We start from the raw sequence: 24,586 nt of genomic DNA on the forward strand, positions 1-24,586 counted from the left end.
TGCTTGATTGACTAAAGTCCGATTAGGGAAGGACCCCACATACAGCCAAGTCAAAACTCGACTTTCTACCAGAAAACCCCATATCACGTGCAATTGTAAGTAAACAAATTTCGCAAACACCCATCGTTCATCTGATGGGCCGGTAACTCAGTGGTAGAGTGTAGGACTGCAGTTCACCAAAACCGCCTTCCCGAAGCCACCGGTTCGACTCCGGTTCGGCCCTATCCATCGCGAATGGTTCTTTTTGCCTACGTGCTTGTCTTTTTTTTTTTCCACACAGGACGAGTGTTGATGCATAGGCAGGGCAACACAACGCGATCAGATAATTCAATACAATAATCTTAATGTAGGTGTATTTTCCAAACACCTCTTAGTCACTGTATGCAGCTGTAGTAGTCCATAAGACTCTCATACGATGGCTTTCATGCTTAAACGGACGACGAACGTATAGGCGAAGCTCTCTCCCACTGGAGACGTCATGGCGGCTCTTATGGCGGCCAATCTTTGCACTAGTCGTGGTTCTTGTCGTTGCTTTAGAAACATGTAGATACATATATTACACGTATACATTAGTAGGGGATGTCTTACTCTTCTTTATCACACTCCGTTATAGGTTGCAGAGTAGAAGTTGCCGTCCACATGTGTTTACTTTCATGATTGCATGGGGTGTCTACATGTTTGCAACATGGGTGTTCATACATGTAGTGTACATGTTCCTGCCTGCGCTATAGTACAAGTTCACTCCCATCATATTCGTACACAGTATTTCTACACTGCTTCTCTAATCGTGTAACCTTCGCACGCGTCTCATGGATGATTAGCCACTCCGGCCTATTTGCATTTCCAACGCTTTGTTCATATCGTCTAATTGTCTACTCCCATCTCGTCTCCTTCTTCAACGGCTTCTCCCAGTCCTTGATGTGATCCGAAATAACCTTAGCAGCCTGATCAGCCGTGAAATTGCGTCCGATAGCCTCGACGAAATCGCCTTCTGGGTCTATATTGTCTGTTAGTCCAAAATCCTTCCACTCCAGATACAACGTAACATACCCATCAAATAGAAGTAGATGCTATGATCAACCAGGTAGTCCTGACCAGGCTTGGTATCCTTAGGCGTGCTAAAGTACACCCTATACGCCTTGCAAGTATTCTTGATCTGCTCGTGGTTGCCCGTTAAACCAATAAAGTCGGGATGGAACTCCGCTAGGTACTCCTTGAGTACTCTGGGGTTGTCGCGCGCGGGGTCGCAGGTGATCATGATGGGGAGGAGGACGTTTCCGCATTCAGCAACGACTTTGTCGTACATGAGGGCCATTTTGTCGAGTTCGTCAGGGCAGATGTCGGGGCAGTGGGTGAAACCGAAGTAGACCTGTCATACTAGTGTCAGTGTGGTTGCTTAGAGGGGAGTGGGAGTCTTGTCGTACCAGAGAGTATTTGCCTAGCATGTCCTCGTTGCTAAAGGGCTGGCCGTTGTGATCTACGAGGTGGAATGGTCCGCCTACTTTGGGCTTGCCGATACCTTTTGTTTGCTCTGCTATCCGCTTTCGTGCCATGCGCTCTTTCTCGTATGTGAAGTAGGCCCATAGTCCTCCACCGGCTGCGACGAAGAGGATGGCGGCTGTGAGGTTGAATGGCTGCAAAATGTCAGCCTCTGACCGAACGTCCGATTGTTTGCCATCTAGTGAATGATCCTTGAGAGAGAACGTACCCCGCCCTTGTTCCTTGCCCGTATCTGATCTATCGTCTTAAGCTTGCTCCGCGATGCGGATTGCGAGAAGTTCCTTGTCTGTCCCTGGCAGCTACCTGAAGCCTTCCCAGATCCATTCCGTGTGGTCTGTAGTTCCCGCAGACATGTTGTGTTCCCCGCCGTTGCTTTTCGCGATGATGCGACCGGACTCGATGTGCTGGAGGCGAATGTTCGATACGTAATGCGCGCTGCTCGTGAACTTTGGATATTTCTCGTGGCCGTGGCCATACATCTGGTTGGTGCAGCCATATGAGTGGTATTGGTAGAGAGTGTATGATGACGTGGTGTTGCGAATTGGTGTTGCGGGAGACTTTTCTGATGATTCGAGATGCGGACTTGCCGCGCTCGGGCCAACCTCGACTGACATCTTGCTCACTTGCTTACCTGTACACCCTAAACACGTCATGAATATTGGAAATGGATCGGTATCCCATACACGGAGGTACCAGAAATCAACTTGAATCATGATTCATCTCTAGGTATTAGTAGACAAAAGTCTTATAAAGTGACTATCACGTCCGTATTCAGCCAATCCGTAGAACGGCTTACCGGCCGAACCTAGATAACGCAGACGTGCTCGAGCTCACAAGCAGATCTGTCCCATAATGCTTTGATATTCGTAGGTATAGCAATCCATCAGACGGACCATAGGCTGACTTATCTAGTCATTGCTTGACATGAAGACATTTGTCTCAGAAAGACAATCGCTTGTAGTGCAGCAAATAACATAATCAATGTTGCATCTGTTTCCTTCTATATTTCAAAATGATTTGGGTGGGGGTGTGAAAATTGAGATCTGAACGTGGTAAGGACCATAAGAACCATAGCGAGTGCAACCAGGAGTAAATATGCATTTGTAATAGATCAGGAGAATTCGACTATACTAGACAAGGGTGACGTCGCAGACTTCGTAGTCTTTTCTCATGGAGTCGAATGTAGATCCAGAAAGATAGTCAAACATGCCGATGCGCTCATATGCCCCTACGCACGTGACTGACCGTCCGAGCAAGAGTCCCGTTACACCCCAGCTATATCTAAAGATTGGAAGAAGTGTTACCGGGTAAGCTCCACCAGGATTTTCTTCTTGTCTTGCAGCTCGCTTTGTTGTACTCTCTTCAGTTCCATTCATGAGTCGAGCATCCACTCGAACAATTGGTGTGTCGATGTAGGAAATTGCACTGGAGATGTTGTACCGCAACGTGGACATTTTGGCATCCTCCCAGGGATCTGCTGGCGAGCGACCAGCTTCGAGCGATGCTGAGATCAGTATACCGGCCAGGCGTATTGTGCCAGACGAGACAGGGCCGTAAGGGTTGGTGGTCGAAGGCGTTACTTCGGTCTGCACATTGAAGACTAGTGTTTCTTCCAGAACGTGATTTGACGTAACTGTCGGATCGTAGTCAATTTCATGAGGCAGTTGAAGCGACATCCAACTCCAAGTAGGGGCAAAAAACGACGATGGACGTCCCGGTGGTTTGGAGAACCATAATAGTGCTTTGCAGAGATCTTCTTTCCACAAGCCGGCGAGATATGTACCTTGGAACTGTGAATGGAACCGAGCAGCAAGAGCTGATATTGCGACTGGTGTATCCGTAGCTTTCGTCAGTGATCTCCGACAGTATGGGTAGACAACACGAGTACCCCAAAGCTGTGCAAAATCTTGTGGACTTGTAGTCTCCATCCTGGCTCCAAAACTGCCCTCTTGTTGCGAGATTGAATCGCTGTCAAGGTTGTTACCGTGGTATTCGCAGCAAGAGCACTCTTTGCACTCCCAGCTCATTTCCCAGTTGCCATACGCGAGGAAGCGACGAGCACACAACCTCTCTTGTAGAGTCCATCCCCGTTTGTACAACGGCTCTTCTATGAAATCATGTGAATCGGGCACTACCCTATAAACGAATGAAGATTCGCCTCCTCTTACACTGAGATTTACAATTCCTTCACAAGATTGCCTTGGTTTTCGCAAAAACCCTTCATCTGCTGACCCGGCTGCAACACCAGCCAAAACCAGATCAGCATTGCTGTATATACTTGCCATTATACTTGATTGCTGCTCCCAATCTGAAGCGTCATCTTGAATAATGCATAGACTATCAATCCAGATATGCGAAAATCCAAGTGCTCGCGTGACATATATAGCATCCAAGAATGTTTGCGGTAGGTCATTGGGAGAAATCCGCTCTTGGAAACTAGCCAGAGATGCCAACGTAGTTTGAAGTGATTGCGAACCGCCCCAACAGTGGCTGAGCGCAACGTAGGAGCCCTGGGTTGACTCTTCTGGAGCTAGTGCAAGCTTGATAACGTCGCCACGAAGATCAATTAACCGAGAGGGGCCAGCCGTATCGAACCGCTTATCGCACTGCTGATGTCCATTCAGGCAAGTCGACAACCATTGTTTTGCCAAACTCAAGCACGCAGGATCAATGGCATGTTGAGGGACTGGCTTGTATCTCTCTAAGAGACTGGGAAGATCAGAATCTGTGGTGTTGGTATCGGAGTACATATCTATTAACAGAGCTAGCTTTACCTTTTAAATAGAGAGTGATCGTTGCATACACGCCGCGATGAGCAGTATGCGGTAGTTTGGAGAGTATGTTGACCAAACGTAGCAAGTACTGCTTACCTGTAGTAAGTTCTAACCTTACATATCCAGACCTGTAGCATCTGTATTGCTGTCCTGCATCCGCCCAAACTGTCGCTATGAGGCAACAAAACACGCAGCCGCCTGCAGCACCTTCTTCCCAATATCTCTGTACTTCCTCCTGATTGAAGTATTCGGCCACCGACTCCAAATCTAGGTCTGCTGCAGAGAGGTCGCTGTTGCAATTCGAGCATCGTTCGACCCTGTCCGCAGGGGTCATCGAAGATGCAGGGTGTCCTGAAGCGACGAATTCACTGCATTCGGACTGCATTGCGATCGATCGTGTTGTGATGATGGAGGAGTAGAAATGAGAAGAGGTTGCGTAGTGTATGCATCGCCAACTTTCGGTCGGATGGTAGAGTTGAAGACGTCAGGCTGAGGCAGAAGCTGGACCCACATGCTGCATTGTGAGTTGGCTTAGCGAACGCAGCCAATGGAACCTGGTTCGCGCGGCTCCTTCTATGTGCTCATAGAAACAGCGCCATAGATGAACGCAGCTTTTCACTTGATACCGATAGCCTTTAGGAGTTCCTCCTTTTGTATCTTCCCAGTCGCGCCTTCTGTTTCGACGCCCTTGACGATGTCGCTCATACTCTCCATCTCTTTGACGCCCATGCCATGTGTAAAGTGCCAGAGCTCTTCTCCCTCATATCGCACCTGGAACGCTTGCCAATTTTTTGCTTTCAGATCGTTGACATGCTCTGTGACAGCTACTGATGGACCGGAGTAGACGAGGATGCCGGGATAGCCAGGTTTGGTGAGCCCAGATACGGGAGGCGTCACTGCTGGTGGCAAGAGAGCAATCTTGCGTTTGTTGGTATTGAGAAGATGATGCAGCCACACGATAACAGTTTTTGAGGTGTTGTCGTTTGCATCTGCCTTTGAGTCGCTATTTGCTGGGGTCATATTTGATTTGGCAGGAGCAGATTCCACGACCTGCTGAAAAGCAGCGACGATGGCGTCAAGCACTTCTTCTCCTTCAGCTAATTCAAGCTCTGTCACCGCATATTTGACACGTATGCGCAGGTCATCCTTTGCTGCGTCGGTCGCAGAGATGATGTCCGGCAATCCTAATTCCGGATACGACTCCGGTAACCGAAGAAGGAGCGAGGCATGGTCATTGTGCGAGAACTTTAACTCCCGTGACTTGGGGTCATAGTGTGTCTGATCGGGATACATGGCCTCTAACAGCTCGAGCTCGGTTTCAAGGCGGGTGGGTCCTTGGTCTGACATGGTAAATGCAGATGCAGCTGAAGGCTGGCGAGACGGAAAATTCTACTGTATGCTTTTGCTCGGTAACGGTAACGCTTCAGGGGAATTGGAGATAGTTGGAGTGTGACCTGCTTTTGCAGCGAAGAAAGAGGCACTGAGTGGATCCGTGTATCAAGTGATGCTTCGTATTAGGATAGTGTGGTTGAATGCACTGGTGGTGTCTTCTCATGATCGCGATCTTCCAGTCTAGGCCCGTGCATAGAGTGCCCTGGATGACATGGCGACCAAAACAACGGGTCAGTAGTTCGTGCCGCATAAATGATAAGAAACGTAGCTCGTTGTTGGATGCATAAGTGGCGCTGTAAGAGGCCCATATCTCGCTTGTGTCTCATCTTTTAGCTCGCTGTCACCGGGGTGACGGAGGGAAGCGACATGGTTAATCTTGGACCACGGCGGCTATACCGTCAACTGTAGAGTACTCGTAAACAACAGCAAAGCTACACACGAGAAGTAATACCCAAGGACGCGTCCTTGACGTAGCAAACACCTGCTTTATAGAGAGCGAGTCGTGCCCGGTGCATCCGACAGTGAAACCAAAACCAATAAGCTTTCCCGATCGAGCTAGAAGGCGACGCGGAACGTTCGCGCTACCGGGTGCGTGTGCAGGCCGCCCAGAGAAGTGCCTACCACTCGAGACCCATCAATTGCCTCAAAGACTATGTCAAGAGATCTGCACGCACCCAAAGAAAACATTGCACCCAAAACCCGAAGCCATATCCACTGCTGTCCTCTCGTGACCTCTCGCAAACCATCTCCTGCAATCAGCACATACGGCACGCTCCCCCCATCAGCGCAATCATAGTCTGACACCACCAACCAACACCTTACGCATACCTCCACGTACACGCTTCGATACGACTTCTTGCTCAGAAGCTCGATTCTTGAAAGGGCCCATGAGCCGTAGCCTCACCGAAAATGAAGGCTGCTCCGCTTCTGGTGTCCTGGCACAACGAGAACGCTCCCATCTACTCAGCTCACTTTGAGCCGCACGGCAAGGGACGCCTCGCAACAGCTGGCGGAGACAACAATGTCCGGGTGCGTCGACATCAACTTAGCAATAACTTGGACATGCGCTGATGTGTACAACAGCTCTGGAATGTCGAGACCCATGGTGAAGAACGCAAGGTCACCTATCTCTCAACCCTCGTAAAGCACACGCAGGCCGTCAATGTAGTACGATGGTGTCCACGAGGTACTCTCAGCCCACGCTAATCAACGAAAATGATGAATAACATCTTACAGGGGAAATGCTCGCAAGCGCCGGCGACGATGGCAACGTTCTGCTCTGGGTCCCAGCTGAGAACCAGACCACGCACACTTTCGGCGAGGAGGGCCTCGAAGATAAAGAAACATGGCGAGTAAAGGCCATGTGCAGGTCTATAGGCTCCGAGATCTACGACCTTGCCTGGTCTCCAGATGGCGTCTTCTTTATCACAGGAAGTATGGATAACATTGCCCGCATATACAACGCTCAAACTGGTACGACACCTACCCTGGCACCACCTCCCCAATAGTTGCTCAATAATGTCTAGGAAGCATCGTACGCCAGATTGCCGAGCACAACCACTACGTCCAGGGCGTGGCATGGGATCCCATGAACGAATACATCGCAACCCAATCGTCTGATAGATCGGTACACATCTACACATTGAAGAACAAAGACGGCCAATTCTCGTTAGCCCAGCACAGCAAGGTCACCAAGATGGACCTACCCGCACGACGTGTATCCTCGAATAGTCCTGCACCCCCAGACTTCGGCGGCCGAGCGTCCTTCGTTGCCGACTCAATGGCAATTGGCTCACCCGTGCCATCGATGCCTGGCACGCCGCAATCACTGGCTCTGCCAACCATGCATCCGCCGCCAACATCACACAGCCGCCGTTCATCTTTTGGTTCATCTCCGTCAATGCGGCGCTCGGCCTCACCAGCCCCTTCTATGCCACTACCTGCAGTCATGCCCAACTCCCCCAGTATTAGCAGTATTGGCACAATTGGGGTTCGCAACGCACCCATCTACTTCAACGAAACCTTGACCTCCTTCTTCCGACGCCTTACCTTCGCCCCGGATGGCAGTCTGCTGTTCACGCCCGCAGGGCAATACAAAGCGATACATCCATCAATTGGCGAAGCGAAACCAGCCGAGGACATTACGAATACAGTCTACATATATACTCGTGCCGGCCTGAACAAGCCTCCGGTCGCATATCTTCCGGGTCACAAGAAGCCTTCGGTCGCTGTTCGTTGCTCGCCGGTATACTATACCCTACGCCAGACCGTTCCGCCAACCAGGCAAATCACCATCGATACTTCAAACATGGATGATGAAATTCCTTCTTTGCCTGAGCCAGTCATGCCGTCGAAGCCCCCTACGTCACATTCATCAATGGACCCTCCGCCCATTACAAGTGCGCCTTCCCCTTCGCCAAGTCTATCAGCACCGTCGCCCAAGCCCGCCGATGGGGAAGCTTCCGCTCAATCCGGATTGCCGGCCGGGCCTCCATCGGCTTTCGCCCTCCCGTATCGTATGATATATGCTGTTGCAACACAAGACGCCATTCACATCTACGATACGCAACAACAAAAGCCACTTTGCATTGTCAGCAACCTGCACTTTGCTACTTTTACAGATATCACTTGGTAGGTGATTGGACAAAGCTTTGATTTGTGACTCGACTGACAGATGAATAGGTCCAATGATGGCTCTATGCTGCTGATGACGTCCTCTGACGGCTTCTGCTCATCCATCACATTCGCTCCCGGCGAACTTGGGGAGAAATACATGGGACCGTTAGCTGTCCATAGTCGCCCACAGCAGACACCTGCTGCGATCAATACCACAGGGGGCCACGCGTCGAATAATTCTACTCCGACCCCCACACCGACGACCGGAAGCATGTCAGCTACTGCGACGGCTACTGCGCCACCAATGCAGAGGCAACCATCTGCAGGCTTCCCAGCCTCTCCGAGCTCGTTCGTTCCCGCAAGACCCGGCAGTCCCACAAGGAGCAACTCAGTATCCAGCATCGCTACTGCTTCGTCCTTTGCTCCTGGTGCAGGTGACCAGAGCCACATGAACGCTCCAACCCCGGCTATGTCGTCAGTTCCTAGCATAGCTGCTGCCAATTCTGGACCCGTCCCAATGTGGACGCCACCCCTTACACCAGCTCATGGACAAGGCGCAACGCACAGTGCAAGTAGCTCAGTCAGCGGGATGCCAAACATCGGCCAGGTCGGACGAAGAGAAAGCGAAATGAGCGAGTCTGACCGTGACGATGTATCCTCGACTTCTAAGAAACGAGAGTTACACGCCGTGCCGGAATCGGACGTAGACGCACGAGAGAGTAAGAGACGGCGGATTGCACCAACACCAATTACGATGATGGCGGAGGGCGACAGTGCCATCGCGAGCACCGAAGAGAATATCCCGACACAGACCTCTGGCCAGTCGTAGGTTTTTCATTTTGTTCAGTTGTTTCACCGATTTGATGGTTGCGTATACCTTCTCTTAAGCATGGCGTTTAGGATACCAGGGTTACATCCACAGCGATATTATGTACAAAGGCTTATCTTCTGCCTGATCTTATACTAGTAAGGTGTCTTTATCATCCAAGTATCGGGGCTTTCACTGCACGATGATACGTGTAGTCATATTTCGAAGGAGAAACTACCATCAATGCAGATACATTCAGCTAGAGTACTCAGTTTTCGCGGCACGTTCTTACTGCTTTGCACCTTCGTCCTCTAGCCAATATACCTGATGTTGCCGAACTCTGCAATATAGCCGATTTCCATCTCCAATCATCCTGCGCGCGCATCTCCACCTACACCCGACATCCGATCATACAAAACACTTACGTTACTAGCTGAGTTAGCAACCCTCCCGTGTCGCTATTGCCCGGAACGCCCCCTTCCCAAGAGATACCAAGAGCGATCGGCTCATGTAGCTACCCTGTCACGGACAACCCGCCTATGATGTCAGCCAATCATAGCCGAGCCACGAGCTCGCAACCGGCTGCCTTGATTTGCTGCGAGTAACACTGCGTTCGGCCCAAGCGAGAAACGTGGTGGGATCGGACGTTGCATTGGGTAAATCGGGTAGGAAAGTCTTATCCCTCGCTTCGCCCTCGCTGCAAGTGACGGTGAGATGCAGATTGTCGGTGCGATGGCGATGCATAGATCTACCTTTACCCCTCGTGTGCCCACTCTGTTTGGAATCTCGTCTAGTTCATCGCTACGTTTTTTTTCAACGGGTATCGCGTGCGATTTTAAGACATTGAAAGAGTTGGGGGTTTTGTATCAAGGCAATTTGAGTGGCTTTTGTGGTGTCGCATCGGCCTTGCAAAGATGGAGGATACGAAGAAGATTGCAGATAAGAAGGTGCAGGAGCAGGGACAAGAGCAGGACCACGATGTCGAACACCAAGACGCATACGGCGAAACGACTAGTTTGGGTAAGGACGATATTCTGCAGCTCGAGCATACAGATCCTGTGCTGAATGCGAAGATGCATTTGGTCAATAATGCTATTGACGAGGTGAGTTTGGCTTTTGAGGACATTTCGGTCGTTATTTACTGACTGGGTGTCCCTAGATTGGCTTTACGAAATATCAATGGAAGGTATTTATTGTGTTTCTGAAAGCACTTGGGCGTCTCTAATATACCTCAGCTCTTCGTGCTAAATGGTTTCGGCTACGCTGTCGATTCGCTGATTCTACTTATCCAATCCGTCATCGCCGCCCAAGCCACCCTCGAGTTCAATCCTTCCTACCGCAACGGGTTGACCATCGCCGCATACGTTGGTATGCTCGCAGGTGCTTTATTCTGGGGTCTATCCGCCGACATCATTGGTCGAAAGACGGCGTTTAACGTTAGTCTGCTGATATGCTCCGTCTTTGCCATTGGTGAGTTTCAACTGTACGAAGTGCACGTGAGAGGCATACACTGACTTTGTACCTTCATCTTCACAGTGGCCGGTGCAAGTCCGAATTGGGAGGTCTTGGGCTTGTTTGTATGCTTGAGTGCTTTTGGCGCTGGAGGCAACTTGGTGTTGGACACGGCGGTCTTCTTGGAGTATCTGCCTAGTTACAGGCAGTGGATGCTTACGCTCATGGCAGCTTGGTGGGGTATGTTTATTCTTACTCTCAGTCAACTAGTACTGAGGAAACTAACACAAAAACGTTGGATACTAACACTTCAAACAGGCATCGGTCAACTTATCGCTGGTTTCTTCGCCTGGGCCTTCCTCCCAAACTTCAGCTGCACCGACCCATCCATCGACCCAAATGCGGGCCCCTGCACAAAGTCCAATAACCAAGGCTGGCGCTATGTCTGGTACGCATCTGGTGCTCTTGTGTTCGTCATGTCCATCCTCCGCATAACTATTATCCGGCTAAGAGAGACACCCAAATTTCTCGTCAGCGAAGGAAAAGACGCAGAGTGTGTCGAAACCCTCCACTTCATTGCAACAAAGTACAACCGGCCCTGCAGCCTCACCCTCACCCAGATGCAGGACTGCGGCACCGTAGATCGCGTTGCAGCACGGGGAAACAAGAGCAAATGGGGGTTTGGGGAGATAGCCATGCACCTCCGCGGTCTTTACTCCACTCGCAGAATCGGTATCTCAACATCACTAATCTGGCTCTCTTGGACACTAATCGGCCTCGCCTATCCCTTATACAACGTCTTCCTACCCGCCTACCTCTCATCCCGCGGTGCCGCTTTCGGCCAACCATCGCCATACATCACCTGGCGCAACTACACCCTTGTGAACTTCAGCGGGATCTGGGGTCCTGTACTAGCGGGATATATGTGCCATACTCGTCTCGGTCGCAAGTATACCATGGTCATCGGCGCACTGGTCACGATGGCGTTCTTCTTTGCGTACACGCAGGTTCGTACTGCAGTGCAGAACGTGGCGTTTACGTGTATCATCAATTTCTGTCTAAACATTTATTATGGCACACTTTATGCGTATACGCCGGAGGTGCTGCCGAGTGCGCATAGAGGTACCGGGAATGGGATTGCGATTGGGTGGAATAGGGTTATGGGCATCTTAAGTGCGGTCATTGCTACGGTCGCTGATGTGAGTCTACCCTTCTCTTCTTCTTTTCAACCTTTTTCTTACACACTCTGTCTCCGTTCACGTGCCAGATACGAGGCTGTATGAGTTTGTTGCTAACATTTGCGGTTTTTTAGACTGGGACAGCTGTTCCGATATATATCTGTGCGGCATTGTACATCTTCATGGCGGGCATTGCGGCCGTTTTTCCTTTTGAACCGTATGGAAGGAGAAGTTCGTAAGCGCTGGGCTGAGGGCTGTTCAACTACGCGTCAGGCCAAACAATCTGGAAGTAGGATCTTGACTGGTCTCGTCTCGTTAAATACGTTCAATATGCGGTTTGTCGCTTTAGGTAAGGGTAATATATTGCACCAAAGCTTCCACCGATTTCCGCACAAGACTCATTCCTTGTATATCGTTCCAAGCACGAAGTGCAGGCCGGATAAATTTCATCTCAATGGATACAGGCAGGCAGCATACACCGGATATGCCATGGAAAAGCATGAATTACGTTGTGGACACGGTGAGTCTATCATGCCACTCGCTAGATGAGTACGCTAACTAACTTTCTTTGTATCGTCCTTCGTACGGAGTAGCAAAATCACAATGGTCTCTGCGACAGACGGACAACCAAGCACATCCTCACTACTCATAGCAAAACCCCTCTCAGAGTATTCGGAAGCGAACGCTGCAGCGGCGATGCTATTACCCCAGATCTCATAAAATGGTGTCTGGTATGTAAATCCAGGATGTGACCTGAAGTCCAATCCCAAAACTGACTCCCAAGCCGACAAGACCAGTTCTTCCAACGCCTTGGGATGTTTTGTCTCCGGCATTGTTACCTTCTTCGTTAGCTGATCATGGTTGATCATATGATTTAGGGGTGCAGCCACACCGAGCTGGGGAAGGGTCTCTGACAGTTGTCGTTCCAATACATTAGGCAACTGCTGGTACACTTTGACAAAGTAGTCTAGCACCGTCTTTACCCAATCCTCCGAGAACGCTTGTGTTGAGTATCTCAGTTCGACCTCCAGTTTATCATCACGAGCAAAGGTCTGCAGCCAAAGATCAGCCTTGTCATGTTCCGGTTCATGTACGCTGAACGCGCACTCGCCAAGTTCAAAGAACGGCGGCTTGACAAGCTCGAAGCTGAGATGGTTCACTACCGTAGAGAAGCGCGTCCAACGAGGCCAGTTGGTGCAGTTCTCAATGATGCGGTAGTGTCCAAGATGGCCATGCTGGAGTGACTTTAGGTAGTTGGTCTGAATTGAGCTGAGAAGCGAGGAAGTGTGCGCAGTTGACGTAACATCGACACGCAAAGGTAAGATGTTCATGCATGGCCCGAGGACATCTGAGACACCAGGCATAGGAAGATGTCTTCCGGAAGTGATGTATCCGAATACAGTCGAGTCCTGACGCGTGAGCTTCGATAGTACGACTGACCAGGAGGCAAGAACGGTTGTTGCACTCGTATAACCGGACGTCTTTAGTTCCACTAACGGAACAGATGTTTTGACGGCGCTGTTGATGGGGCAGTCAGCGCTAGGACGGGTGTGAGGGCAAACTTCGCTCATCGCGCTGTTAGCCAAGGCCTCTTTCCAAAAGGATTCGGAATCCTTGCTTGCTAGAGACGCTTCCGCGCAGAATTTGGTGAAGGGGACGACTTGCAACGACTTGTCAAGATACAGCGCTTCGAGTGATCGCCACAGCTTGTTAAGACTTAGTGCATCGTACTGAGCGTGAGAGATTCGGAGGACCAGTTGGTGTGTGTTCTCTGTGGGATCTTCTACTAGGGTGAATGTTACCAAACAATCACCGAGTTGCGTGTGTCGCTTCAAGTCCTGCTGGGTGGTGTTTTTGACAAGCTCATCCACGTTCTGACCGTCGCTCGCCTGTATCACGGTGAAGTGGAAGGGATAAGCCTTAGAATTCAGGATAACCTGGAAGGTCTTCCTTGCCTTTGCAACGAAGACTGTCCGTAAAAGCGCGTGCCGGTCTATGAGCTGTCGGCAAGCATACCGCAACTTCTCAACATCCAGCGCTTTAGAGAACTTGAAGATCATGTAGTCATGCCAGCCATGCGACTTGAGCAGACCTTGACCGATACACCAAGCTTGCCAATCCGTTGCTAGAGCGATATCTTCGACATCTTCCTGTGCGATACTTGGGGCGATGTCACTTATCCTGTACGTTAGTTCTTCGCTTTCTGACTTGGTCGACAGGACATCCACCCCGAAACTGGCTGATCTGCTCATGGCCTGGAGGGTTCGGTGTTCGAGGATATCTTCGATAGAAAGCCCAATCTGCTCCCTCCGCGCTTCCGCGATCAACTTGATACAGTGCAGAGAGTCTCCGCCGAGATGAAAGAAATCATCCTGCAATCCAATGTACTCCATGGGAAGACCCAGCACAATAGCCCATAAACCCTGCATCGTTTTCTCTTGCGAAGTTACTGGCGCTGCCTTATCCAAAGAACCAGTGTGCTTCACCAATTCGATCAGTGGCATATCGGCAGCTTGTTTGCGCAACAGTTTCCGATCGAGTTTTCCGGATGGGTTCAGTGGTCGTTCTTTAAGCTCCACAAATCCGCGCGGTACCATATGATCCGGTAGGGTAATCGTTAGTCTCTCTCTCAACCGCTTAACTCCGCTGGAGAAGTCCGCCGACAGGCCATGAATAAAAGCAACAAGCATAGGTCCAGTACCATTCGTCGGCTCCACAACCTCCGCCGCAACAGTCATGCCCGACGGAAGGCAGTCTAACATGGACTTCTCCACCTCTCCCAGCTCGAAACGCTGCCCGTGCAGCTTGACACGCGTATCTTTCCTCCCCACGATCTGGACAACACCATCCTCCACATATTTCGCCAGATCTCCTGTCCGAAATAACGTCCTCGGTCGCTCCCCTCCCCTCTTTTTCGCCCAGGTCGGCAGCCCTACAATAAATGCCTTCGCATTAGCTTCTGGATCGTTTCGATACCCCTGACACAATGCTGGTCCTTCGAAAAGTAGCTCTCCTGTTTCCCCAATCGGCGCTAGCGTATCTGTATCGTCTTGATCCACTATCCATGCACAGCCCGTCATAAACTGTCGCGCTCGACACTTCTTCCCACTGACATCGATGGCGTTGGCAATACCGACACCCTCAGTCATACCAATGGCCTCCACAAGTGATAGCCGCGGCGCCCAGATATCAATGAGGCGTTGGGTAACAGGCTCACCGCCTACAGTCAAGAACTGTAAGCAAGCCACTTCCTCCGGTTTCAGCAGATTCAACAGCGTGGGCGTAAGGAATGTCCGTGTGATCTGCTTCCTAGTGATGAAGCTTGCTATACCGCCCATGCGCTCTCGCTCTGGTGGAAGGACCAGTAAACCACCGTTGCACAAAGTCTTCAAGGTAGTAACGACGCTGGCAGCGAAAGCCTGGGAGGCAAAGTTCAGAACGCGGCTTGTAGCCGCGTAGCCGTGACCATGAACGACGTTCGAAACCGCACTGCTTTGGGTATGCTTAACTACCTTGGGCAAACCCGTGGACCCAGACGTGAAACACACGTAGGCAAGATCGTGGGGTAGGCCAACGGGCAGGTCAACTTCGTCGTTCGTTCCAACGTCAGAGCCGCTGCTGCATATGTCGAGTACGTTCGCCACCAACTTCATCCCACCATCTCCAGAAAATTTCTCCTTGAACTTGTCCTCTACTAGCATCACCCGGGGACTGATCGTGGCCAGACACGCATGTAATCGCTCCGTTGGATTACCAGGATCAAGCGTTGTATACGCCATTCCCGCTTTCGATACAGCCATCATGCAGACAACAAGCCAGATGGACTTATCGAAACAGATTGGAACGATTTCATCAGCGGTGATGTCTGTGAGTACGGTGCGGAGATGTCGAGCTAGGCGCGTTGAGTAGTCGTTGAGTTGCGCATATGTTAGCGAACCGTCTGGAGCGTCAACGGCGGGTGCGTTAGGGGAGCGGTTGACTTGTGCGGAGAACACTTGAATAATTGTGAGGTGAGGTGTTGGCGGCAGTGTAGCGTTCCAAGACCATATTTGGTCTTCTTCCTCTTGGGTGATCTTTCTCTTCTCATCTTGGTGTATGTCGCCCATCGTCGAAGTAATGACTAGCACTTGTGCCTGGTGAGAGTGAGGTTGGTGGTGGAATGCGAAAATAGTCACGAAAATGATATAGATAGAATTGCCAGCTACCTTTTGGCCTCTTTTGTATTATGCTAGCTGCATGTACTCGGTCTATTCTGCCCCGCATCGTGTGTCACCAGACTCTGGTAGAAGATCGAAAGATCATTTGCCCGCTCGCCGATTTTTCGGCCCAATTCTCGTGTCGCCGGTGTGTTAGGGTCTAGAAGTTATATTCGGTCCGTAATAGATACGGTAATTCATCTAAGGGATGTGCATCCATTTCGTGGGCGGTGTGTGATGATAAGAGATACGCTTCTTAACACACTGACAACGTTTGGTGATGCTTTGTACTTTAGTGTCGACGATATCACGGAGACTCCAGGTGAGACGCCGTGGGAGAATCTGCTACATATTCTACACTGATAGTCGCGACATTCACACGTATACTGCCCTCGCAAAACGAAAGCGTCGTATGCAACTGAGATAATAAGCACTAACTACTATGGATGAGATTAAATCGATCGCAGTGCTGTTCAATGCCATTTCCAAGAAAGAGTATTGTTCAAATAGATACGTCCAGAATCTCAAAAAGAAACCGGTATCCCGGCTCCACTTGATCTTTCCACTCCTTGCTCCCAGGCTTCAGATTCAAATCATGAATATGCTTTACTCCTGGAATGGGCAGAAAGCCGCACTTCACTCCAGAGTTTTCTAGTTCCTTGATAAAGGACTCAGCTGTCTTGAACGGAACAATTTCATCCTCCATTCCATGGATGACGAACGTGGGAACATTGTAAGAACCCTCCCGCACATGTGCCATCGGACTGATCGCCTCAACGAGCGTTGGCTCAGGCTTCAGCGCCAAAGCTTCATGAGAGAGACCATAAAGCAGGACGTTCAGTCCAATCCCTTCCTTGAGGACCGCGAAAATGAGCTCTGAGCGTGGATCGCCAGGCTTGACCCAGCCTAGCTGACTGCTATCCATCATAGTGCCATAGTTCGTGACTGGAGTGCGTGGTAAAGACTGCATGATCTTCTCCAATCGCATTCGGCGTGCAGGAAACTCGTCGTAATGCTTTTCGTCGTGATGTTTCTCCAGAGAACCGGATTCAAAATCGGTTGGCCCATAGAAACCCAATACAGCAGCTGGTGGCGGGAGGTTGAGCTCTTTGGTAGTCCAGGCGAGACTCATAGCGAGGTGGGCGCCGGTAGACCAGCCAATCGCGACGATGCAAGATGTGTCGATAGAGATGCCATATCTGGACGTGATCGTAGAGAGCTTTGTCTGGATCCAAACATACGCATCTCGAACATCGGAAAATGGCCCTTCAATGACGTTCACTTCTGGTACCAACCGATAGTCCACGCTGATGGGAAGAATGTTGTGCGAAAGCAAGAACTTCGTCTGCGCTGGCCTGACCGCTTTGCGCGACAGCGTCATGTGGCCACCTCCGTGAATCATCAATGCTATATGACGTTTAGTGAAGATCAGGACCGCGTATACAGGTTTATTTACCTACAGGCATTGAGCTGGTAGGCGTACTGTTCGGCAAGTAGACGTCCGCTTCAATCTCAACCTCATCGATGGCTTTGTAAACGACTGTCTCAACGCCAGTGGCCGGCGACTCTATCTGACGGGGCGGTTCCGGATATTGTTGTGCAGAGGCTACGAGTAGTCGTTGAAGATTACAGTCTTGTACGCTGCTCTGGGAATAAGTGGCACTTGGGTATCCAGCCCGATGCAAGAAGTTCATCCAGACTGCTGGAGGCTGAATGGCATGCGTGGCATCGTTTGCCAGCCACCAGCCGTCTAGCAAACCAAAGACGGCCTCGTGCCAGTCAAAGATGGTGGTGATTTCGGAGAGTACCAATAAACCATGCGGGTTCAGCATCTGTTTGATGCGGCGGCAAGTATCCGTCCTGTTGGCTGTCGCATGAACGCAATTCGTGCTGATAACGACATCAAATTTGCCGACCATATCTATAGGAGGTTCAACCTCCAGGTTGAGTGTCTTGAACTGCATCCATGGGTACTTGAACTTCTTAGATGCGTTCCGAACAAGCGTTGAGGATATGTCTGTGAAGAAATACTCAATGGGATGGTTGAGCGCGCTGAGTGCTTCACCAAGTCTCTTGGTAGTCCCTCCCATGCCGGCTCCAACTTCAAGGATGCGAACTGGGCCGTCAGCTTTCTCGACCAAGCGAACCATAAAATCGACAAGAACTTCGGTCAGTGTGGCGAACATGGGTGCTTTGGTGTAGAAGTTACCAACAATCTCCTGAGACTTGCTAGTGCCAAAGAGAAGCTTGACGGGATCTTCGGCGCCTGTCAAACATTCTGCAATCTTCGGGCCCGTGAGAGCCATGAGTTCAGCTTCGCAGCTGTATTGAGGGAAATCGGCGATGAGGCGACGCAAAAGCTGAGGGGAAGGCGCGAAAGTGCATGAGCCGGATGAGCGGATATAACCGAGACCCTTCTTTTCGATGATGCCATGCCTCTCCAGAATCTCATAGTATCTCTGTACCACCTTGCTGTGTTTAGACTGATAAGTAAAGGCAGGAATCTTCTCGCCTTTTCCGATAGCCCTTAGGTCGATTCCTAATTTCTGCAACCCTTCAACGAGATAGGCGAGTAGTAACTCATCCTGACGAGTGGCGACCTTTGCAAGATACTCTGTGAACTGGCAAGACATCGCATATTCTTGGAGTGAGGACTCTGCTGCCAAGAGAGATTGAAATGGATCCATGATCCCCGTGGACTGATCAGGACCGCTTGTAGAAGTAGCAGACGCTTGTGAGATTGGCGGCGCCGAGAGCGAGGAGCTGAATTTTGATGAAGATATTCCAACTAACTGCATGAGCTCTTTGACGGAAATATCAAGGAGAGTATCGACACTGTTAAGATCGAAATTGAAATCGTCGGACATACTAGACCCAAGTTCTGTTGTAGACAGGGAGTCAAAACCGAGGTCCTGGAGAAGTTGGTGTTCTTGTATCTGGCTGACGTCCGCGCCACAAAGCTCTGAGATGAGTTCGAATAACTTCATACGTCGAGTATCGTTGGTAGGGTCTCTGATACCACAGTTGGGGCTTGAATCAGACTTCGACCTGGTTTCAAGCACCTCAGAAGCTGGCGAGGAAGCTATCGCGGCCTGGCTCGTAGATGGCATGACGCGCTTCCGATTGATCTTGGCAACACCAGGAAATATCATCTGGCTCAATGCACCAAAGCTCATCGTCAAGAGCTCGCCAGGTGAGACCAATTTTCCGAAGCATTCGCCAATCTCATCGGAGAGCTCGACCGATGCTAGTGAATCAACACCAAGATCCCCGATACATGTGTTCGAGGCAATGAATTCAGCCGGTGCACCAGTGTAGGTGGAGATCATTGCTTTCAACGGAGCCTCTCTATCATCAGACTCTTCTTCAGCGACCGAAGATGCGCTGGAAAAGCCAGAATCGCTGTCGGGCGCTAGCAACGTCGGAATCTGGACTATGGTAGGCCTGGAACTCTGGAAGGAAGGTATGGAGCTGAGGAGAGAGGGACGTGAAGTCTCTTTTGAACTGGCTTTCGATCCATTGGCCGCGTCCAGCGTTCGCTCAAGCTTGGATATCTCCAGACGATGGAATTTGGCACCAATAGCTGTCATGGCTACCTCGCCGTCCTTGGTCAAAATGAAGACGTCACCAGTCACATGCACATCATCGATCAGAGTGAACATGGCGTAGACGTTCCACTCCTTGTGAGTGTCAAAGTCACAACGTCTTGACATGGTAATGCTTTCAAGACCCGAAGCTACGAAGACTTGGCCTGGAGGACAAGCCTTGCTGCTATTGATAAGCAATCCAGAGACCTGGATGAATGCATCGATGGACACAGTGTCACAGTGCTTCGTCACAGAACTTTCATCGCCCCCGATATGACTGTCTGACATGCGAATCTCTGCCAGTGCCTCGTTCTTGTCGATGACGATGCTGTTGATCCCATGGAAGAAGTCGGCGTAATCGACAACTTTTGAGAAAAGCTTGTATGCTCGTCCGCCATTGAGCTTCTCCGCACTTGGGCTCGATCGAATAGAGTCAAGGCGGTCAGCTATGAGTCGCTTGTATGTGGAAAATCGAGGATCCTCAACCAAAAGCATTTGGCCTTTGCCATGAACAGTTGCACGTGTTGAACCACTTGCAGATCCGGGAGAACTCGAAAGGACAAAATTCCAGCTGTTCTTGACAGTTTCTTCCAGCGTCAGGCTAACGTCGCGGTCCAGGTTGACACCTAGTGGGGATTCGAATGACAGATCCTCAAACACCAGCGACTTAGAGCTGAGATCTGCACCTAGAAGCTGCGCTGACATAGCCGCGCACTCCATATACATAGAAGCGGGGCAAAGCGGCCGTCCTCGGACTGCATGACCGCTGATAACTTCGCGGAAACGACTGGCCGAATTGTCGATGACGAGCTTTTCCGTACTACCAGTTGACCCAGCATGATGCAGCAAACGAACAGAAACAGGAATGGAGGCGACCTCGGCCTGCTGCGAAGTGAGACTGGCTAAACTTTGTTGGAGCTCAGTAGCTCTATCAATGTTCTCTAGCCATGCTTTGGTTCTCTGAAATTGATAAGGTGGCAGCCAAATTGGTTCCACACCAGCATCGGACGGAGACAGGAAAGCCCATGGGGTGACGTCGACTCCTTCCTTCCACATATCGAGAGTGCTTCGAGAAAGAATATCCGTAGGTTGATCAACAATAGCCGTCTTGATGCTGTAGAATGAATGGATCTCTGACTTGGCAGTCGCACGCTTGACCATGGGAATGATAGATGAATCAAATCCTGTCTCGAGCCAAATGCAACCTCCTAAGCGCTTCTCTATCCGCCGCACAGCGTCTATGAAGTAGACTGGCTGTCGGAGGTGCGATACAACATGTGCAGCAGTAATCGAGCCGGCCTGAACTTGTGTACACGGCTCGATAGGAGTGGAAGCTTCCCTGAAAGTCAAAGAACCCAATGATTTGGCCAAGTCGTTCCGAAGTGGCTCGGTGAAAACGGAATGGAACCCATGGGTGACATCAACTCTTTGACTCTTGACGCCCTTGAACGAGGGGTCAAAAGCCAACAACTTCTCCGCATCGGCCACTGCAGCCTGGGCGCCAACTATCACCTGACTATTGGGAGCATTAAAGCAAGCAATCTCTAGAGAGTGGTTGCTAACGGCTTCGATGATGCGTGTGACGACAGAGACCGGCGCGAAGATTGCAAGCATGGTGCCTCTCTCCGGTCCCCATTTAGTCACCATGAGCTGCGCTCGTGTAGCAACGAGCTTAAGAGCATCTTCAATAGAGAGCACACCTGATACGGCTAATGCTGTCAGCTCCCCAAAACTGTGCCCAATGGTACAAGCAGGTTGAACACCGGCATCCATCCAACACCTGGCGCTGGCGTATTGAACGGCCATGGTACCCGTCTGTAACAGAACTGGGTCGGTGATAATGGTAGTTTGAAAGATCGCTGGGATGATCGAGGGAAAGCCGATTGTGACGAGAATAGAATCACACTCCTCGATGTAGTGGCGTAGCCTGGGGGTCGACTCGTACAACGTCTTCGATAGACCAATAATTTGCTTACTCTGGCTGGAGAACGCTAGCACCACATGTTTAGATGAGGCTGTGATGTTGCATGGTCGAATAGTGGCAGAAAGTTCAGTTTGCAGGCTTGTGATCTCGGAAGCTGTTGTCATCCATGCCAAAGGATGTCGCTTTCGCCGCTCGCAAAGCGTATAAGCTAGACTAGCAAGGTCTAGATCTCCTCGGCTGATGTACGACCTCAGAGATTCTGCATAGGCCCTGAGACTCTCGACTGTGTGGGCTGACAGTATGATAGGGTACCGAGTACCTGCAAGCAGTTGTGTTTGTCTGCCCAAACATATTAGTCTTCGCTTTGCTGGGATTACGATGCAAACTCACACTGCGCCAATATCCTTCCGAGGTCCTTCACAGACGACAAGTGATGCGTTACTTCCCGCCGCCCCATAGTTGTTCACCCACGCAGCCCTGAAGGGTACCTCCCATGGTTCCAGACTCTTTGCGATGACAATTCTATCTGGGCCTAGTGAGGGGATCTTCGGGTTTAGGGAATTGAATAATGCATGGGGTGGGATTGCTTTCTTCTGCAACATGGCAATGACCTTGAGTAGTCCAGCGACTCCAGCTGCCGACTCCGCGTGACCGGTATTTGCTTTGATAGAACCGAGATACATCTTAGTAGGACGAACTGTTCCACCGAACACGTCCCTGATGCTGCTAACCTCCAGAGGATCACCAGCTTGTGTACCAGTCCCGTGAGCTTCAACGTATGACACATGATGTGGGCTCATCCCAGCACGCTTGAGAATCGACTGGTACAGGTCGACCTGGGCTGAGGGTTGTGTAACTGTCAACGATGCAGACAAGCCACCTTGGTTGGTGGATGAGCCCGGTATGACACCTAATACTTGGTCTCCGTCTGCTAAAGCCTTTCTTAAGGGCTTCAACACGATCATTCCGGCACCATCCCCACGGCAATATCCATCCGCCGATTGGTCGAATGGCTTACACTGACCAGTCGGGCTAAGGAAACCAGCCTTTCCAAGGTTCAGATAGTTGTGGACACCGGATATGATGTTGACTCCTCCAGCGACGGCCATAGGGCACTCGCCTGACCAGATGGACTGACACGCGCGATTGATAGCGACAAGTGAAGAAGAGCAGGCAGTATCGATGACTTCCGCCGGGCCAGTCCAGCCAAAGTGATAGCTTAGCCTTCCACACAGGAATGCGCGAATTGTGCCAGTCGCTGTATATGCAGTTGGCGCATGAGCACCAGTATTATCCGTATACTCGATGAAACTCGCCCCGATGAAACAGCCGACTCTGTCTCCGTTCTCACGAACATGTCTGCGGAGATAACCTGCAGAGTCCAGAGCTTGGAATGTCAACTCCAACAAGATTCGCTGCTGAGGGTCCATGCTGGCAGCCTCTTTGGCATTAGAACGGAAAAAAGCCCAGTCGAACTCATCGGCTCCATCGATAAAGTTGCCGAACCACTTCGGCTTCCATTTTTCGTTTTGGAGCGCCCGAAAACTCTCTTGCATCGGAACTCTGTCATGGCGGATCTCTTCGCAGGTTGATGTGCCAGCGGCGAGGAGCTGCCATAATTCTTCGAGGTCGTTTGCTTGTGGGAGTCGGCATGAAACTCCAGTAATGGCGATGGCGTCTTCCGGACTGGCGTCATGCGTTAGTGCGACGCTAACTTAAGCGAGATAGGGGTATCTCTTCATCGGCATCCTCCTCGGGCGACTTACTACTTGTATTCGGCCAATCTGGCTTCCTGAATAGCGGTATGAGCTTCTATCTTTGATACCCGCAAGCGAGCATTGTGAAATGGCATGAGAGGGACAGGGTCTCCAATCCCGAACAATGCAAATGTATGGGCGTCTGTACCGCTTCCCGTTAAGTCTTGCGCCACCTCTTTCAGAAGCCGATACCACTCGCATCGGGAGGCAAGAATCGTATTGATTGCCTCATGTGTCAGCGAGCAGTTGTCTAGTAACTTGCCATTCAAGTTCGACCGTACAGGAACTCGCAGCTGACTTGCATCAGGCAGCGCCATCTCATCATGCTCGTTACATATATCGAATAGCACTTTGACCAAAGGTGCATTCTCCGGGTTGTGTACTTTGCCGCGGATATGGATATCTGTGACTAGTAGTCCCTGATTACGAGCTCTTTCGGCCACCTTCTTGAGTTCTAGCACTGGGCCAACAATACTTATTGTTCTTGGGTCGGTTATCGCAGAAATATAGCACTAAACGTCGTAAGCATGTGGCTATCGGATGAGAAAGAAAAAAGCTAGATGCTGACGGTTTGCATCCATCACCAGGCCGAGTTATGACCTCCTGAATGTACCGAAGGGGCAGACAAGGGACGACTTTGCAGAAAACAAAAGAACGAAAGCGACTTACGCCAGGATTGTCGTCTACAAGCTCACCGCCCTGCTGAGAAGCTCTCAATCGTACCGCAATGGTCGTAGCTCCTTCGATTGACTCGTCATCGCTCAACTCGCCAAACGCACCCACAGCAAAGGCCAGCCGAAGGGCCTTAGTTGCAAGACGGACCAAGTCTTCCTCGTCTTTGGCGCAAGAAATAGCAAAGGCCGTAGGGAGGCCTCCACAGTATCCCTGGGCACCACCGCCGTTCCTCAGGCTTGATAGCATTTGCTCATGTGTGAGGTCGTGCAACTCCAACAACTGGAAGTATTGACAAATCTGTATAACGACCAATAACGGTAAGGCTAGGATCCCGGACATAGAGCTGGACACAGGCCCAGCTATGCCGTCGGTAATCCATCGCTCAAGACTGGCGACATGTCGTTCGCCTGATTTGAGCTTGGCAATGTCCGCATGGCCTTCGCAGAGTGTGCTCCACGTGTATCTCAACGACGTGATGGCCTGTGCGAAAGGTTGGAGAAGGGGAGTTCCAACAATATACTTCTGTAATTGCTCGAGGTACGCCTCTGTGGGGGCTTTGCTCTGGGGACAAAAGAATGCCACAGAGGGCGCGAAGTGATTCATACCGAAAAGACTTGGATTCCCTAATAGAATTCCAGAAAGGTTGAGATGTTGAATCAGAACGATGTGAGGTGTATCTTTCCTGAGCGATGATATTCTACGTTGGCTATATACAATGTAACTCCGA

At 50.6% G+C, this 24,586-nt stretch overlaps 7 protein-coding genes across 7 annotated transcripts; 2 read left to right on the plus strand and 5 right to left on the minus strand.

The window, feature by feature from the left end:
* Positions 1 to 872: 872 nt before the first annotated feature.
* Positions 873 to 2,114, minus strand: ALTATR162_LOCUS8351 (uncharacterized protein; the record flags this gene model as incomplete). Its single annotated transcript, XM_043315981.1, has 4 exons — positions 873 to 997; positions 1,051 to 1,369; positions 1,425 to 1,737; positions 1,804 to 2,114. The coding sequence occupies 4 exons, from the start codon at positions 2,112 to 2,114 to the stop codon at positions 873 to 875; spliced, it is 1,068 nt and encodes a 355-aa protein (XP_043171916.1).
* A 516-nt stretch (positions 2,115 to 2,630) lies between these two features.
* On the minus strand, positions 2,631 to 4,250 carry ALTATR162_LOCUS8352 (uncharacterized protein; the record flags this gene model as incomplete). Its single annotated transcript, XM_043315982.1, has 1 exon — positions 2,631 to 4,250. The coding sequence occupies one exon, from the start codon at positions 4,248 to 4,250 to the stop codon at positions 2,631 to 2,633; it is 1,620 nt and encodes a 539-aa protein (XP_043171917.1).
* A 639-nt stretch (positions 4,251 to 4,889) lies between these two features.
* Positions 4,890 to 5,621, minus strand: ALTATR162_LOCUS8353 (uncharacterized protein; the record flags this gene model as incomplete). Its single annotated transcript, XM_043315983.1, has 1 exon — positions 4,890 to 5,621. The coding sequence occupies one exon, from the start codon at positions 5,619 to 5,621 to the stop codon at positions 4,890 to 4,892; it is 732 nt and encodes a 243-aa protein (XP_043171918.1).
* Positions 5,622 to 6,575: 954 nt separating this feature from the next.
* Positions 6,576 to 9,111, plus strand: ALTATR162_LOCUS8354 (uncharacterized protein; the record flags this gene model as incomplete). The annotated part of the gene is made up of 5 exons (XM_043315984.1): positions 6,576 to 6,695; positions 6,750 to 6,852; positions 6,903 to 7,139; positions 7,193 to 8,297; positions 8,349 to 9,111. 5 exons carry the CDS (start codon positions 6,576 to 6,578, stop codon positions 9,109 to 9,111), a joined length of 2,328 nt encoding a protein of 775 aa, XP_043171919.1.
* An 893-nt stretch (positions 9,112 to 10,004) lies between these two features.
* On the plus strand, positions 10,005 to 11,825 carry ALTATR162_LOCUS8355 (uncharacterized protein; the record flags this gene model as incomplete). The annotated part of the gene is made up of 5 exons (XM_043315985.1): positions 10,005 to 10,193; positions 10,250 to 10,276; positions 10,326 to 10,560; positions 10,627 to 10,782; positions 10,861 to 11,825. 5 exons carry the CDS (start codon positions 10,005 to 10,007, stop codon positions 11,823 to 11,825), a joined length of 1,572 nt encoding a protein of 523 aa, XP_043171920.1.
* A 449-nt stretch (positions 11,826 to 12,274) lies between these two features.
* Positions 12,275 to 15,826, minus strand: ALTATR162_LOCUS8356 (uncharacterized protein; the record flags this gene model as incomplete). Its single annotated transcript, XM_043315986.1, has 1 exon — positions 12,275 to 15,826. The coding sequence occupies one exon, from the start codon at positions 15,824 to 15,826 to the stop codon at positions 12,275 to 12,277; it is 3,552 nt and encodes a 1,183-aa protein (XP_043171921.1).
* Positions 15,827 to 16,418: 592 nt separating this feature from the next.
* On the minus strand, positions 16,419 to 24,462 carry ALTATR162_LOCUS8357 (uncharacterized protein; the record flags this gene model as incomplete). The annotated part of the gene is made up of 5 exons (XM_043315987.1): positions 16,419 to 17,323; positions 17,373 to 21,766; positions 21,818 to 23,113; positions 23,194 to 23,696; positions 23,854 to 24,462. The coding sequence occupies 5 exons, from the start codon at positions 24,460 to 24,462 to the stop codon at positions 16,419 to 16,421; spliced, it is 7,707 nt and encodes a 2,568-aa protein (XP_043171922.1).
* Positions 24,463 to 24,586: the final 124 nt, after the last annotated feature.

This window comes from Alternaria atra (assembly GCF_907166805.1).
Source record: "Alternaria atra isolate CS162 genome assembly, contig: 29, whole genome shotgun sequence".
In the NCBI taxonomy this organism is placed as follows: domain Eukaryota; kingdom Fungi; phylum Ascomycota; class Dothideomycetes; order Pleosporales; family Pleosporaceae; genus Alternaria; species Alternaria atra.